Raw genomic sequence first — 17,597 nt, 5'->3', positions numbered from 1 at the left:
AGCACCTTGTACCGGACTCATCAAACCTTGGATGCTAAGCAGGGTTGACTCTGGCAAATACTTGGGTGGGAGACCTCCTTGGAATACCAGCAGTCAAGAGGGCAGGGGCAGGTTTTATTCAGCCGCCTCCCTGAACATCCTCCAGGCCTCCACTAGGGGTCAGTCACCAGAGGTTGCCAAGACTTCCAGGTGCGCATGCACACAGGCACATGAACATATAAATAAAAATACAAAACATACCCCCTCCCCAAAAGGGTATACGCTTTCACTCTGCTTTGACTCTCAGACGCTTGCACCCAAAAAATCTTGTTGATCTCTAAGAGAGGGTGTGGCTCATAGGCAGAGCATCTGCTTGGGATGCAGAAGGTCCAAGGTTCAATCCCCAGAATCTCCAGTTAAAAGAGCTGGACAGCAAGTGATGTGAAAGGCCTCTTCTGCCTGAAATCCTGGGGAGCTGCTGCCAGTATGAGTAAACAATGCTGACCTGGATGGACCCAGGGGCTGAGTCAATAGAAGGCAGCTCCATGTCCTGCATTCTAATCCAGCAACCCAGCTTAAGGAAGTGGATCAGGTTAATGGGTATGGAAACAGGAGCCCTGGGAGGTGCTGGCACTGCCCGGGCATTTACCTCTCTGCTTCCACAGATTGCCCACCGACCACCAGATGCCGCGTGCCTGAATACTGGTAGAGCAGCTCATCCTGAAGATCCACCAGCGATCTCAGCAAGGCCTTCAGGGCTCTGTGATCTGGAAAGCAAAATGAAACCAGGGTTAGCCTCTCAAAGGAGATGCCGGCAGGCAGGCTACAAATGTGGGAAGAGCAGGCACTAAAGGGGTAGCTCTTTACCCAAGAAACGCAGATGGGACAACCAAGCTGCAGCCTAACAGCCCTGAGCGTCACTAGAAACACAATGCGATTATCAGAAAAGCTTTCCATTCGGCACCCAACACCCCCCTGAGATATGTTACCAAACTGACTTGAGAACAACAGTAGCCCTGTGGGGACAGACCAGTAGCTTAAGTAGCTTAGTATTCTCTTTTGCACAGAAGCTACCCAGTCCCCAAAGGCATCTATACATCTAATTCCAAACAGAGCCCCAGAGCACAGGTCAAAAAATCTGGGGGATGGTGCATTGCATAGATAAGGAGGGGGATTCAGGGGCTGCCTCACGTAACAAGCACCAAACCAGACATGGGAAAGCCCAAGTCTCTTTCTGTTCTCCCCCCCACCCCCCAATACACACTGGTATTTCTGGATGTCCCATTCAGGCACCACAGTTAACAGCCATTGATGAAAACTACGCTTCATGGATCTATCAAAATCTTCTCTTAAAGAACTGTCCATACCATCATGATGCGGAGAGTTCCACAAGTTAAGCAAGGGCTGGGTGAAGCGGGGCTCTCTCTTGCCCACTCTGAATCTGCTACCCATAGACTTTGTTGGGTGCTCCAACAAAGGAAGTCAAGTTTTGGGAGAAGGAAGTCAAGTTCTCTCTGCTTTTGCCACAATGTCATTCGATTATCTTTTGTCATGAACCCTCCCCCACCTTTCTTCTAACTTGAGAAGCCCCCAGACATGCTTCAACCACTTAAGTTGTTGAAAACGTGGCAGAAAAGTGTTCCCCCATCACGCACGATGAGAGCAAAAAACATGGTTATTTTTAAAAAATATTTCACAGGTACAGGTAAAGTTTATTGTCTATGGCCAAAGGCTGTTACAATCTGAATACATAAAGCAATCAGGGAGGGAGAGAGACAGAAACAGACAGAAATATATATAACATAGTTACAAATATCAGCATTAAAATGATCTAACCAAAAGGTACTGATGAAATAAAAACATGACTCCCTAGATATAGTTCTAGCCCATATTTTCTTAGCTGCTAAAGCAAAAAGGGAAACTCTATAAGAGACAAACAGATCAGCGTCTGAGAGAAGAAAAAACAGCTTCTCTCAATCTGAAGAAAAGTTTAAACTCATTAAAAGCTCTGTGAGAAATCTGGTTCTAGGCTCTGCGTGGAGAGGACAGGATAATATGCAGTGTGATCGATCGTCTGGAACTCAAGACTCCACAAATGCAACGGCAGAAGGCCTGCGGTATTTTGAAGTAACATCCAGCTAACAGAGCTGCTGGCACTGTTTGAAACTGCACTGAGGTAAAGGCTATTCTGCAGTTGTGAGAAGGAATATTAACTAAGTAGGCAGCTCTAACGTGGTCCCTTTTGAACAATTTGAACCATGGGAAGAATTTGGAATGGGAGACTGACTGCCTATCTGTTGTAGAATCACAGTGAAATACCCAGTCCCAGATGTTGAAAGCAGCTACAGGGACACTCTGGGGAGTCAACAGATAAGGAATAGCAGTGGAGGATGTTATTATAACAGGTTAACTGGGCAGCATCGTTGTGTTGCATGGCTTACAAAATAAACTGGTGGTGTCACTGTTTTGCTTCCTCCAAAACCTTATCAGGTCTATGTGAACACGGGCCCTAATAAGGGAGCCACTTTGGTGTAGTGGTGAAGTTTGATTCCCCACTCCTCCACAAGCACTTGCTCAGTGTCCTTGGGTCAGTCCCAGTTCTCTCGGAGTTGTCTCAAGAGCAGTTCTCTCAGAGCTCTCTCAGTCCCACCTACCTCACAGGATGTCTGTTGTGGGGAGGAAGGGAAAGGAGATTGTAAGCCACTAAATTGTGCCTGGAAACAGCCAGCCAGCAAAACCATGCCAGTTAACAACTGGACTGCCTCCTTTTGTGCCAAGTTCCTAAACAGCATCCAAAGGCAGCCCCACATTAAGCACCCTGCAGTAGTCAAACCTGGCTGTGATCATGATTAGGCAGCTAGGAAAGGCCACAGCTAATCCAAGCTGGCAAAAGGTATGAAGGTACCATACCTGAGTGCTGTCTGTAGATGTGACCCAACATACTCCTTCCCCAAGATGTAGATCTACTCTTTTTTTAGGGAGAAGAAGAAGGTGGTCATAGATTTACACCCCGCCCTTCTCTCTGAATCAGAGACTCATAGCGGCTTACAATCTCCTTTACCTCCCCCACCCCCCCACAACCTCCCCCACCCCCCACAATCTCCTTTACCTCCCCCACCCCCCCACAACTCTGTGAGGTGGGTGGGGCTGAGAGAGCACTCCCAGAAGCTGCCCTTTCAAGGACAACTCCTACGAGAGCTCTGGCTGACCCAAGGCCATTCCAGCAGGTGCAAGTGGAGGAGTAGGGAATCAAACCCAGTTCTCCCAGATAAGAGTCTGCACACTTCACCACTGCACCAAACTATACCCCATCAACAATGAGCCCCATTAGCAACCTACTACAACTCAGATTTATATGCAAAGATAAAATAAGAAAGGATGGGCCATGTATGCTACTGCAAGCTCCTTAGGAAGGCGGACAAAAGTGAGCAATTTCCCTGACAGAGAGGCCGTTTCCCTGGCACTGCCATGAAGACACTTTTCTCCCCACCCACACCATTTACTAGAGAAGAAGCCAGCCAGCGAGCCAAAGAGAAGCAGCATATCTTAGTCCCAATCTGCTCCAAATTTGCACCCGGCACACACTGAAGTCCAAACGTGGGGCACCAAGGCCACACAACGGGCCCCTGACAGCAACTGTGTTTCAGGGACTGATAAAGGCTGCTCTGGGGCAGCTGCAGATTTTTGGCTGCCAAATTACTTTCCAGAGGTTTTCTGTTTGTTTCTGCAGTTTCCCTCCCCCCCTTGCTACTTTTATTGTATGTTTTTATGAAATGTTGTTAGCCGCCCTGAGCCTGCCGAGGTGGGGAGGGCGGGATACAAATAAAATTAATTATTATTATTATTGCATGAAAGTGAATTCATTTCAAATTGCTTGTGTGAGATTTTCTTTTTAAAAACACTGCATTGGAGCAGGGTCAGTCTCTGAATGTTTGATGAAGTGGAGGTGGAAATATTTATACTGTTACTTTATTTTTATTTTTAAAGTAGTAAGCATTATTGACCAAGGTGGAAATTCCTTTGATTTGTCAAGAGCAACGACTGCTGTCCAGGAAGGGAAGGCCAAAGGAAGCATATTGAAAAGTCTCCATTGCAAGACAAGAAAGAAGGGGAAGGGGAGGGGGTGTTGCACGGCTGGCCTTCGGCGCACGAAGCACAGGCCGTCCCTTGCCCTGAAGCAGAGATCTGATGGGAGACAGGCTGCTAGAATCATGTTTTGTACCTAACAGCGAGGCTGTGAGCCTGTAATTTGGGGACCTGGGGGTGGAAAAGTGACAATACAGATCCTTCTCTCTCCCTCCTCCTCTCTGCCAACCTGTCATCCCGTTTCAAAAGGGCAAACCCCTTCGTGTCAGACGGGCTTACACGGCAGGCAGAGCAGCACAAAAGGAACCGTTGCATCGCCCTGCGTGACGAGTGGCTGGCAGGGGCTTTCTAGGAGCCGAGAACAAAGCAGAGATAAAGCAGCAGAATTATTTTCACCATCAAGCACATACTGCACATTGATTCCTGAATGGGGAAAGTGCTGAGAGATAGATTACTTTGGGGGGGGGATCACTACAGTTGACATTCAATGTAAGCGAAGAGACGGCAACATATGCATTTCATTCTGTTGGGGGAACAGACACCTGGAAAGGCTCGACAGAGGGATCGGATGGAGCCGCTGGCAGCATGCGCTTTGGAGACTGATCCATCAGCACACTGAAGCGTTGAGTTAGGTAGACTTTGCAGGATGTCGGTCGCTCACAGTGGGAGTGAGAAGAATCGTGAAAGGAAACCATGCAACAAGGGCTGGGGAAATCTGGTATATCGACAGCCACACTTGAGGATCCCACTTCAAAGCCTTAACACAATTCAATTAGAATCACTGAATCCTAGAGTTGGAAGGGACCTCTAGGGTCACCTAGTCCAACTCCCCGCACAATGCAGGAAACTCAAAAACACCTCCCCCTAAATTCACAGGATCTTCATCGCTGTCAGATGGCCATCTAGCCTCTGTTTAAAAACCTCCAAGGAAGGAGAGCACACCACCTCCCGAGGAAGCCTGTTCCACTGAAAAACCGCTCTAACGGTCAGGAAGTTCTTCCTAATGTCGAGCCGGAAACTCTTTTGATTTACTTTCAACCCACTGGTTCTGGTCCTACCTTCTGGGGCCACAGAAAACAATTCCACACCATCCTCTAGATGACAGCCCTTCAAGTACCATACTTGAAGATGGGGATCCTATCACCTCTCAGCCGCCTCCTCTCCAGGCTAAACATCCCCAGCTCCTTCAACCTTTCCTCACAGGATTTGGTCTCCAGACCCACCCCCCCACCACCATCTTTGTCACCCTCCTTTGGACCTGTTCCAGTTTGTCTATATCCTTCTTAAATGTGGTGCCCAAAACTGAATTGATGAGCTTCAGCAGCTGATCTCCTTAGAGATCCCACGGTGTTGGGCTCAGACTGGGAAGACGCTGGTTCAAATCCCCCCTCAGCCATTACTGGGTGCACTTGGGCCAATCACACTGTCAGCCAAATGAACCTCATAGGGTCGTTGTGAGGATAAAATTGAGGAAGGGAGCCCTACCTGGATAGCCCAGGCAAGCCTGATCTTGTTAGATCTCAGAAGCTACACTGGGTGGACTGTGCCATGACTCCCAGATGCAGACACACACATACAAAAAATACAACAAAAATAAATCAAGGGAGAACATCTACTTCCAGCCTCCATCGTAAAGAAGGAAGCATGGGCATGTGGATTATGAAAGGGCAGCCAGCCTGTAGATTCTACTCTGTTGGAGGAGTGGTTGAATTAAAATCTTGTCATTTAATAGTAATTTTTAAAAAGTGGAAAGTCACAGCTCCGTCTGTTTCTTTTCCCCTCCCTCTTTTGAAGGATCGCAGGGGCTGTGGCTTTCTGCAGCAGCCTGGACTCTCCCGCAACATCTAGAACAAGCCTTGAAAAGAGCCCTAGAGAAGGGCTGTCTGAGGGCACCGCAGCACCCAACAACACCTTTCCTGGTACCCCCCAAGGCCTTTTAGAACGTGGGCAGGATTAGGTGAGGCTTCTGTTTTGCACGGCTTCCGATCAGCTGTGCAGATAAAAAGGCATCCTGTTTAAGAAAGCTTCTGCCCAAAATCTTGAAGAGTTAACTCTTCGGATTATACATATCCTCGCCCTGGCCTGGACAGCCCAGGCAAGCCCAATCTCAAAAGCTAAACAGGGTCAACTCTGGCAGGTACTTGGACGGGAGACCTCCTTGGAATACCAGCAGTTGGCATCAAGATCGCCTCTTGCCATGAGTTGAGGTGGACAAGAATTATGTCGGTATGCACCCTTTTGGGTCCTGCTTGGCTTGTAATCTCGAGGTTCCTGCACGCTGGCCTGTTATGCCTGCAACGCATCAAGTATCCATTTCAACCCTGGGAACAGCACATGGGCTGGCTCAAGGGCCACCCAATGTTATCTGACTCCCAGAGACTTTCGCAGTTTCGTTTCTTCATGCTTAGGGAACTTGGAATGTTTATGGGGGGATGCTATTGGTAGATTTTGGCGTTTAGCATCTTAAACACATAATGGATGGACCCATGGTATATCTATGTGGGCTAGGGTCAGCAATATGGCAAGTACTGTACAATCAATACTCCTTCGTAGTTGATTAAAGGTAGTTTATTGAATAAGCTAGACATTTTCTGCAAGAACCACCTCTGAATTTCCTCCAGGCCCCCAGTAACTGGCAATGTTCCCTCTAAGTTGTGGAGTCTTGTGAGCAAAAATTCTACTTTGTGAGCTACTGGCATTAAAGGTGTGAGCGACTGATTTGGCTACTTAGCTGGGCTCAGGGGCCATCTTTCCTGAGCTAACACAAAAATTTATGAGTTGAAGGCTAAAAAACTGTTAGCTAGCTCACACTAACTCAGTTTAGAGGTTTCACTGGTCACTGGAGGTCACTATGACTTCTAGGAGCACACATGCACATATAATACCCCAAACCCCCAGAATTATACATATCCTCACTCCTTGTGTTTGGCTTCATCTCCTGTGGCAGCCATTTTGTGACTATGCCCAACACCTTGTGTTGGAATTCCAAAGGAGCCCAGAGACTCATAAAGGTTCCTATTAAAGGGCTCCTGCCTACAGAATTGTGAGAACATATGAACATATGAAGCTGCCTTCTACTGAATCAGACCTTCTTGGGTCCATCAAAGTCAGTCTTCTCTACTCAGATTGGAAGTGGTTCTCTGGGGCCTCAAGCTGAGGTTTTTCACACCTATTTGCCTGGTCCATTTTTAGTTGGAGATGCTGGGAATCGAACCTGGGACCTTCTGCTTACCAAGCAGATGCTCCGCCACTTAGCCACCATCCCTCAGCTGAGCACCTGGTTTTACAATCAAAGGTGTTCTCCCTCAAAGTTTTCCTTAACAGGGGCTACCCTGCTGTATTCCAAGATGGGAGGCCAAACAACAGCTCATAAGAACATAAGAGAAGCCATGTTGGATCAGGCCAATGGCCCATCCAGTCCAACACTCTGTGTCACACAGTGGCCAAAAAAATTATAAACACACATACACACACACAAACACATATATACACACACTGTGGCTAATAGCCACTGATGGACCTGTGCTCCATATTTTTATCTAACCCCCTCTTGAAGCTGTCTATGCTTGTAGCCGCCACCACCTCCTGTGGCAGTGAATTCCACATGTTAATCACCCTTTGGGTGAAGAAGTACTTCCTTTTATCCGTTTTAACCTGACTGCTCAGCAATTTCATAGAATGCCCACAAGTTCTTGTATTGTGAGAAAGAGAGAAAAGTACTTCTTTCTCTACTTTCTCCATCCCATGCATAATCTTGCAAACCTCTATCATGTCACCCCGCAGTCGACATTTCTCCAAGCTAAAGAGCCCCAAGCGTTTTAACCTTTCTTCATAGGGAAAGTGTTCCAACCCTTTAATCATTCTAGTTGCCCTTTTCTGGACTTTTTCCAATGCTATAATACCCTTTTTGAGGTACGGTGACCAGAATTGCACACGGTATTCCAAATAAGACCGCACCATCGATTTATACAGAGGCATTATGATACTGGCTGATTTGTTTTCAGTTCCCTTCCTAATAATTCCCAGCATGGCATTGGCCTTTTTCATTGCAATCGCACACTGTCTTGACGTTTTCAGTGAGTTATCTACCACGACCCCAAGATCTCTCTTTTGGTCAGTCTCTGCCAGTTCACACCCCATCAACCTGTATTTGTAGCTGGGATTCTTGGCCCCAGTGTGCATTACTTTGCACTTGGCCACATTAAACCTCATCTGCAACGTTGACGCCCACTCACCCAGCCTCAACAGATTCCTTTGGAGTGCCTCATAATCCTCTCTGGTTCTCCCCACCCTGAACAATTTAGTGTCATCTGCAAACTTGGCCACTTCACTGCTCACTCCCAACTCCAAATCATTTATGAACAAGTTAAAGAGCATGGGACCCAGTACTGAGCCCTGCGGCACCCCGCTGCTTACCGTCGTCCACTGTGAAGACGCCCATTTATACTAACTCTCTGCTTCCTATTAATTAGCCAGTTTTTGATCCACAAGAGGACCTGTCCTTTTACTCCATGACTCTTGAGCTTTCTAAGGAGCCTTTGATGAGGAACTTTATCAAAAGCTTTCTGGAAGTCAAGGTAAACAACATCTATTGGGTCTCCTTTGTCCACATGTTTGTTCACCCCCTCAATGAAATGTAACAGATTAGTGAGGCAAGATCTTCCCTTTCAGAACCCATGCTGAGTCTTCCTCAATAACCCGTGTTCATCAATGTGCCAACTCATTCTGTCCTTGATAATAGTTTCTACCAACTTTCCCGGTATTGAAGTCAGACTGACTGGCCTGTAATTTCCCGGATCTCCTCTGGAACCCTTTTTAAAGATGGGGGTGACATTTGCTACCTTCCAGTCCTCAGGAACGGAGGCAGATATCAATGAAAGATTACATATTTTTGTCAGAAGATCCACAAGTTCAACTTTGAGTTCTTTCAGAACTCTTGGATGTATGTCATCCGGACCTGGTGACTTATTAGTTTTTAATTCATCTATCAGTTGTAGGACCTCCTCTCTTGTCACCTCAATCTGACTCAGGCCTTTCAACACCCCTTCCAAAATTAGTGGTTCTGGAGCCGGCAAACACTTCTCATTTTCCACAGTGAAGACGGAGGCAAAAAATGCATTCAGCTTCTCAGCCATTTCCCTATCCTCCTCCAGTAATCCTTTTACCCCTTGGTCATCCAAGGGCCCCACTGCCTCCCTGGCTGGTTTCCTGCTTCTAATATATTTGAAGAAATTTTTATTGTTGGTCTTTTTGGTTTTTTTTGCAATATGCTCCTCATAGTCTCTTTTTGCCTGCCTGATCACAGTCTTGCATTTGATTTGCCATAGCCTGTGTTCCCTTACATTAATCTCATTTGGACTAGCTTTCCACTGCTTAAAGGAGTCCTTCTTACCTTTTACAGCTTCCATTACTTTGTTTGTTAACCATGCAGGCCTTTTCTTATACCTGTTTGTGCCTTTCCTAACTTGTGGTATATATTTTATCTGAGCTTCTAGGATTGTAGTTTTAAATAGCCTCCAATCTTCCCCAAGGGTTTGGACTGTATTTATTTATTACTTCGCATTTATATCCCGCCCTCTCCGCAAGCGGACTCAGGGTGGCTCACATTATAAAAACAATCAATCCAATAAAACATATAAAACCATAATTTACATATATCAACTTTAAAACCATTCTATAGTGCTATTTCAGTCCAGTATAGGCGGAGTGACTTCTCGACTATGATCGCCAGCATTCTGTAGGATGTCCGGTGGCAGCCCTTTTTCGATCAAACCACAAAAGCCTGTTTAAACAATTTACCTTTCCTTTCAGTTTCCTCTTCACATGCCTCCTCATCTTAGAGAATTTACCCCTTTTAAAGTTAAACGTGGTCGTGCTGGTCTTTTGTGGCAACTCTCTATTTATACAAATGGTGAAATCAATAACATTATGGTAACTGCTCCCAAGCGGTGCGATCACTTTTACATCTCTCACCAAGTCTTGGGCATTACTTAGGACCAAATCCAGGATCGCCCCACCCCTGGTAGGTTCTGTGACCGTCTGCTCCACAGCATAGTCATTGAGAGCATCTAGAAACTCAATCTCTTTCTTTCGACCTGAACACATATTGACCCAATCAATCTGCGGGTAGTTAAAATCACCTATTACGACACAGTTTTTACGTTTAGCCACTATCTTCAATCCTTCCATCATATTATAATCGTTCTCGAACTTTTGATTTGGTGAGCGATAACAAACTCCCATAGTTAAATTTCCTTTGGGGCCCTCTATTTCAACCCAAAGCATTTCTAGAAGGGAATGTAATTCTCCGACCTCAGCCTTACTGGACCGTATACCCTCTCTGACATACAGAGCCACCCCACCTCCAACCCTTCCCTCCCTATCCTTCCGATATAACTTATATCCAGGAATCACCGTGTCCCGCTGATTCTCCTCATTCCACCAAGTTTCTGAAATTCCCACAATGTCTATGTTTTCCCCCAACATTCCAACTCACCAATTTTACTTCAAACACTTCTAGCATTTGCATACAAACATCTATAATTTCCCAGGCAAGTTAGGCCTGCAACCTTCCTCCTGCTGCCTCAAGACTTTGGCAGACACTCCATACTGCTTGTCACCATCGAAGGCATGTTTGTCACCAGCTCAAAGGCATGGTGTTCAGCAGATGCTTATTGAGAAGCAGAACTTCAAACTTTGATTTGCGCAGTAAATTATCTGGGCGACTTGGACAAAAGCTTCGAGTCCCTGCTCAGCAACAAAGATCTCAGAGCAGCCATGGGTTACGTGCCAATTCTGCCGTCTCATCTACAAAGCACAACTGGTGGAAACATGAACCAGGATAGGTCTCTTGAGTCTGCTGAAAGAAGAGTGGGGTACATAAGAAAGCTCTTAACATTCTTTGCCACAACGGGCTAAGAAGAATGGGACTGTGTGTTAATTTAGGGGAGACTACAGAGATAAAGAGGTTTTCATTCTCATCGGTGGGAATGACCGGAGTTAAGGCCAAGGGTTTCTGAGGCCATCTTCTGGAGTTTCCTCCACTTACAGGAATGGTTATCCCTGAAGGCAAAAGTATAGTACTGCCCTTGGGAAATACCCTTAAGGGTGTGTATGAGGGTACTGTAAATTCTGCCCTTCCCACAAAACTGGTTATCTTGGCCTTAAAGGGCAAGGATCCTGCAACTGTGCATATGCAGCACTGATGAGAAAGACAAAAATACCCTCCTGAGAACTAGTCTGGTGTCGTGGTCAAGTGTGCGGACTCTTATCTGGGAGAACCGGGTTTGATTCCCCACTCCTCCACTTGCAGCTGCTGGAATGGTCTTGGGTCAGCCAGAGCTCTCATAGAAGTTGTCCTTGAAAGGGCAGCCACTGTAAGAGCTCTCTCAGCCCCATCTACCTCACAGGGTGTCTGTTGTGTGTGTGGGGGGGGAGGTAAAAGAGATTGTGACCGCTCTGAGACTCTGAGATTCAGAGTATAGGGCGAGATATAAATCCAGTATCATCATCTTCTTCTTCTTCTTCTTCTTCCTGGATTACATCCAGAAGACATCCATTCTTATATTCAAATTATTGTTTCTGTGCTTCCCCCATTTTTGTTATTTGTCTTCAACACAGTCGTTCGATGCCAAACCCAGAGCCCCTCCATCCCTCCGGTTGAAAATTAAGAAAGGTTATTCCCTTTTCTCTTTTGCAGACGGCTCTGGGACCAGAGTTAAAGTGTAGGTCAAAAGTGACGCTCGATACATTGGCCCAAGAACAATACTTCTCATTCAGACCCGCGAGCCAGATCTCTCCCCCCACCCCGGGCCACTAGTCATCCCCAGCAATTAATCCCCCAAGAAACACGTTTGATTAAATCTTTTCAAGCAAATCCTCTGCTTTGCTTTTGTTAGTTCACTTCTTGTCAACATCTATTAAAATATGCCTTTAATTCTCCCACAATCTTAAAAAACACCGATTCCACTGTCTTCAACTTTAATCAACTGTATGGCCGGCATTTTTCATTTCATAATAATGCGCTGCTTGGAATTCAAGAGGCAGGCTCAACATCAATCATTCCGCGAGAATTTTTCCACTGCAATAAATATGCAAATGAGGAAAAGCCAGTCAGTCGTATTTCAGGCCCGACTTGCTAGTGTTTTAAAAAAAGACACAAATTTATTAATTGCCGTTGGCCAGCGGAATCCTATTACTTTGGGCATTGATTACAAAGCTGTGTGAGTGATTATCGGGCAACTCGCAGGCTACCCAGGCATGAGGAAAAATTATTAAAGCAAGGCAGAGATTATCAACTCGGAATAACAATAAGCTTTAGCATTTTAAGGCCTCCCAACTTCGGCAACAAAGCATCGCGCTGACGGTTTGGGCGCACCGCCGTTCCAAAAGTTGGGATGCGGTGGCGGCGACTTCTTCGCTGCCAGTGCCAGGGCTGGTGGCATCCTTCCTCCACTCCACTGAGGAGGGAGGGAAAAGGGACTGCAAAGGGCTCCCCGTGTTCATCCCTTGTAGCCAAATGAAAGAGAAGCCCAGCAGCATTTTAAAAGGAATTTATTTTAATATGAGCTTTCGCGAGCCAGAGCTCACTTCTGCAGATATGAAAAGGTAAAGGAGTGCAAGCATCAGTTGTTTCTGACTCTGTCGCATCATGATGTTTTTATGACAGGCTTTTTTACGGGGTGGTTTGCCACTGCCTTCCCCAGTCATCTACACTTTCCCCCCAGCAAGCTGGGGACTCATTTTATCAACCTTGGAAGGATGGAAGGCTGAGTCAACCTTGAGCAGGTTACCTGAACCCAGCTTCCGCCGGGATCGAACTCAGATAGTGAGCAGAGCTTGGACTGCAATACCGCAGCTTTACCACTCTGCGCCACAGGGCTGCTTCAGATATATATCTTCAGATATACAGGTCATCTGTATAGTTCTCTACAAACCTGGCTTATTTCCACAGCATAGGCCAACCAGAGGGAAATGAAGCCAAGCAGTGGGTGGGTGGGGGGGGGGGCGTGTAAGGTGGAAGAGGAGGTCCTAAGTTTGCTTTTCAACATACTGCATGCCAAGAGCTGTCAGGGCTCCCACATGCATATTCCCTTCTTCCGGTCCTTCCCACGTTATTATCATTGCTGGGCACTGCCCGTACAGAGGCTGAAAACAAGAGGAACTGCTGCTGTCTAAAGCTACCAAGTGAGTTTGTAGAAGAGGTCAGGATTTGAACAGGGAACCTTCCAGCCAGTGTTCCTTCTGAGTTAGTGTGAGTTGCTCACAGTTTTTGAGTCTCTGGTTCACACATTTTTGTCTTCACTTAGGAAGGATGGCCCCAGAGCAAACTAATTTATGCAACAGCCAAAATTGCTCATAAGAACATAAGAGAAGCCATGTTGGATCAGGCCAACGGCCCATCAAGTCCAACACTCTGTGTCACACAGTGGCAAAAAAATTTTATATATACACACGCACTGTGGCTAATAGCCACTGATGGACCTGTGCTCCATATTTTTATCTAAACCCCTCTTGAAGCTGGCTATGCTTGTGGCCGCCACCACCTCCTGTGGCAGTGAATTCCACATGTTAATCACCCTTTGGGCGAAGAAGTACTTCCTTTTATCTGTTTTAACCTGTCTGCTCAGCAATTTCATCGAATGCCCATGAGTTCTTGTATTGTGAGAAAGGGAGAAAAGGACTTCTTTCTCTACTTTCTCCATCCCATGCATTATCTTGTAAACCTCTATCATGTCACCCCGCAGTCGACGTTTCTCCAAGCTCACTCACAACTTTAATGCCAGCAGCTCACAAAGTAGAATTTTCGCTCACAAGACTCCACAGCTTAGAGGGAATATTGCTACCAGCTCATTCTTTTAACCACTCCAATACCAGCCGACAGCTGAGCAGATAGCCTACTAAGAAGGCAAAAGATTTCCAAGGAAAGTTGGCCATTTCTCTCTTTTTCACATACAAAGTGTTGATTCTGACCATACCAGGACAGCTGACTTGGGTCTGCTAAAGCTGCAAGTATTTTTAAAACAAAGAGTTGGGTTTTATACTCTGCTCTTCACTACCTGAAGGAGTCTCAGAGCAGCTGATAAACACTTTCCCTTCCTCTCCCACAACAGGCACCTTGTGAGGCAGGTGGGGCTGAGAGAGCTCAGAGAGAACTAAGACTGACCCAAGGTCACCCAGCTGGCTGCATGTGGGGAGTGGGGAATCAAACTCAGTTCTCCCAGATTAGGGTCTGCCACACTGGCTGTCCAGGAGCTAGTCCTTGTGCAGGGCTGGGAGAAAAATGTTCCCTAGGTAAAGGTAAAAGGTAGTCCCCTGGTAAGCACTGCGTCACATCACAACATTTTCTTTTTGCTACGGGTTGGTTTGCCACTGCCTTCCCCAGTCATCTATACTTTCCCCCCAGCAAGCTGGGTACTCTCATTTTACCGACCTCGGAAGGATGGAAGGCTGTATCAACCTGGAGCCGGCTACCTGAACCCAGCTTCTGCCGGGACTGAACTCAGGTAATGAGCAAAGCTTGATGTTCCCTAGACACCAACATAGTCCAAGGCCCCTGGTTGTTCCTACTTTGTTTCCCCATTTTAGAAAAACACTTGTTTGCAATATGTACAATTTGAGGAAGGGCCTAACTGAGTGGTTAAGCCAGGGGTCCCCAACATGGTGTCTACAGTCACCATGACGACCATCGAGGCCTTTCCCAGTGCCCGCCATGTATTTGAAGAAGACGACGATGAAGCCTGCAGATTTATACCCCTCTCTGAATCACAGTCTCAGAGTGGCTTACAATCCCCTTTATCTCCTTCCCCCACAACAGACACCCTGTGAAGTAGGTGGGGCTGAGAGAGCTCTGACAGAAGCTGCCCTTTCAAGGACAACTCCTGCAAGAGCTATGGCTGACCAAAGGCCATTCCAGCAGGTGCAGGTGGAGGAGTGGGGAATCAAACCCAGATAAGAGCCTATGCACTTAACCACTACATCAAACTGACTGAAAGTGGGCAGGGCCAAGTGAGACTTTTGCACAGCAAGGTTTCTGATTCCCCGCTTGAGATTTGACTGGCTGTGCAGATTTTTAATCAATGTTACTTTGCAGCACTGTCACGACAGCACAAGGATCTTCACTGTGACAGCCATTTTATGGCTGGCTCCACCTCCTGTAGCAGCCATTTTGTGGCGGCACCCACCACACTGTATCAGAATTCCAAAGGTGCCCACGGGATGAAAGAGGCTGAGGCCCCCTGAGTTAAGCACATGCTTCATATATGGAAGATCCCAGTTCCAAAACGAGGAAGGCTTGAAAAGACCTCTGCCTGAGTCTCAGACAACACTAAGCTAAATCCTTTGCCTCAGCAGCAGAAAGCTTCCGGGGTGCACAGATTAGCCCACCAGCAATCCAAACACTGGACTAGATGACCCTACCGGGTTGAAGACAGCTTCCTATATTCTCTCTCCCATGTCCAGAGGAGTTAACACATCACATTCTGCACAGGAATGGCACCAAAACTGGCAGCCCCACATTCAGCCTTCCTCAAATGCTGAGGCATACACCGCATGAAGACAGTGGCATGTACACCAAACTGAAAGCCAATTTGGTGTAGTGGTTAAGTGTGCGGACCAGGTTTGATTCCCCCACTCCTCCATTTGCAGCTGCTGGAATGGCCTTGGGTTAGCCATAGCTCTCGCAGGAGTGGTCCCTGAAAGGGCAGCTTCTGAGAGAGCTCTCTCAGCCCCACCCACCTCACAGGGTGTCTGTTGTGAAGGGAGAAGATATAGGAGACTGTAAGGCACTCTGAGTCTCTGATTCAGCGAGAAGGGCGGGGTATAAATCTACGGTCTTCTTCTTTTTCTTTCCTTGTTTAAACCCTAGGGCAGCAAATACTGAAGACTGTCCATGACTCTATGTTATCAACAAGAGGACCAGCTAAACGTGGACTGCTGTTTTCAACTGCAGTCTTTTGCCCACTTCCACCCACAGACCTTTGCGCAGCCGTGGAGTTTGTAGAGCACAGCACCAGAATTCTTTCTCTCTTCCCTAGCAGGTGCTTCTTCCTAAGAATTCTTCCACTCATGGGATAAGCAAGCTAGCCTCGATTTTGAATTTGGGTGGGGGGAGAAGGAGAGCCTCACTCCCTGTGTGAACATAAATATAGCCACGCGCAAGCAATGGGGATTTTAAAACGGGTAATGTGGCACTCACACCCTCAGCTTTCCTGTTGCTCAGAGGGATGACACATACCTCAAATCACATAGCATTGTCCTTTCTTGTCTCCTGGTTTTTTTTTTAAACTGTCTTCTCATGCAGAGTCTGGGAAACCGCACAGCCCAGGTGCGCATGCAGATTTTACACCTGCTATTCTAAGCCTCTAGCCAGCGTCTTTGCGCTCCCCTGCAAACTTGGAGAGCGCCAAGTCAAATTTTTGCTTTCTATGGTGTGCCACTCCACCCCCCAAACCACCCACCCAGTGCCAGAAACTGCAACCAGGTCACCCGAGTGCTCCAGGCAAGACGCTGGTCTCAGCAGTGGAAGGAAGAAGCAACCCAACCCAAGATGACGTCTTGTGGGACTTGCAAGACTGAAAGATTTATTGGGGCAGCAGCTTGGGGTGGTCAAGAGCCCACTTTATGAGATTCATGAAATATTATTCTCTGTTAGAAGACAAATATATACACAAATGGGGACAAAGGGGAAGAGACGGTAGCAAAGACCTTCTGTGTGTGTGTGTGTGTGTCAGACAGCAATGAAAAGCAAGAGGTTTGCGACAACTCTATGCAAACCTGAAGTGTATACAAGATAAGCAGTGACCATTCATTACAGCATAACAGATAACACCTTCTTGGCAGTCTTGCTAAGCTAATTTAACACCCAGAGTGGGAGAGGAAACCATTATCGCAACAGAGTCCTGATTGGATAGTATCAAATTTCCTGATAAATTAAAAAACATCTTAAGGCATCCCTGTTTGCACCATTCCATCCCACACACACACACACACACACACACACACCCGCCCCACACCTCCAGGATGTCTCAGCAGTCTCTTGTTAAAAACAACTGTATAGAGATGCATCTTGCTGCCCCAGCATGGGCATTTGGGCACGCACGCCTGGAGCTCTTTACCCTTCCAGAGTCCAGAGTCACATGGAAAAGAGCACGCCGAATATGATTCTACAGACATTAAAACTGGCCAACTTGTTGACAAATGCATCAGGATCTTCTACATTTGAAATTTCTGTGTTGCAGCTTAGGGGATAAATTTCTTCACACAACCTGCCCATGCGAATGATCATGGAGAATTAAAGACAATTATGTATACATACATTGTGCACTGACTCTGGGGTGACGCTGCTTTCACAACGTTTTTACGGCAGACTTTTTATGGGGTGGTTTGCCGTTGCCTTCCCCAGCCATCTACACTTTCCCCCCAGCAAGCTGGGTACTCATTTGACTGACCTCGGAAGGATGGAAGGCTGAGTCAACCTAGAGCCGGCTACCTGAACCAGCTTCCACTGGGATCGAACTCAGGTTGTGAGCAGG

The 17,597-nt window shown here is 46.8% G+C and overlaps 1 protein-coding gene across 1 annotated transcript in view; it reads right to left on the bottom strand.

The window, feature by feature from the left end:
* The window catches only part of AATF (apoptosis antagonizing transcription factor), a 144,426-nt gene that overhangs the window by 89,881 nt on the left and 36,948 nt on the right, over nucleotides 1-17,597 (bottom strand). The window contains exon 5 of the mRNA XM_060259377.1: nucleotides 629-746. Coding sequence (XP_060115360.1) covers nucleotides 629-746 — 118 coding nt within the window. The remainder of the gene's footprint in view (nucleotides 1-628; nucleotides 747-17,597) is intronic.

The sequence above is a fragment of the Heteronotia binoei genome, chromosome 18 (genome assembly GCF_032191835.1).
Source record: "Heteronotia binoei isolate CCM8104 ecotype False Entrance Well chromosome 18, APGP_CSIRO_Hbin_v1, whole genome shotgun sequence".
NCBI lineage: Eukaryota > Metazoa > Chordata > Lepidosauria > Squamata > Gekkonidae > Heteronotia > Heteronotia binoei.
The sequence above is the reverse complement of the archived record's forward strand: the minus strand, read 5'-3'. Positions and strand labels throughout refer to the sequence as shown.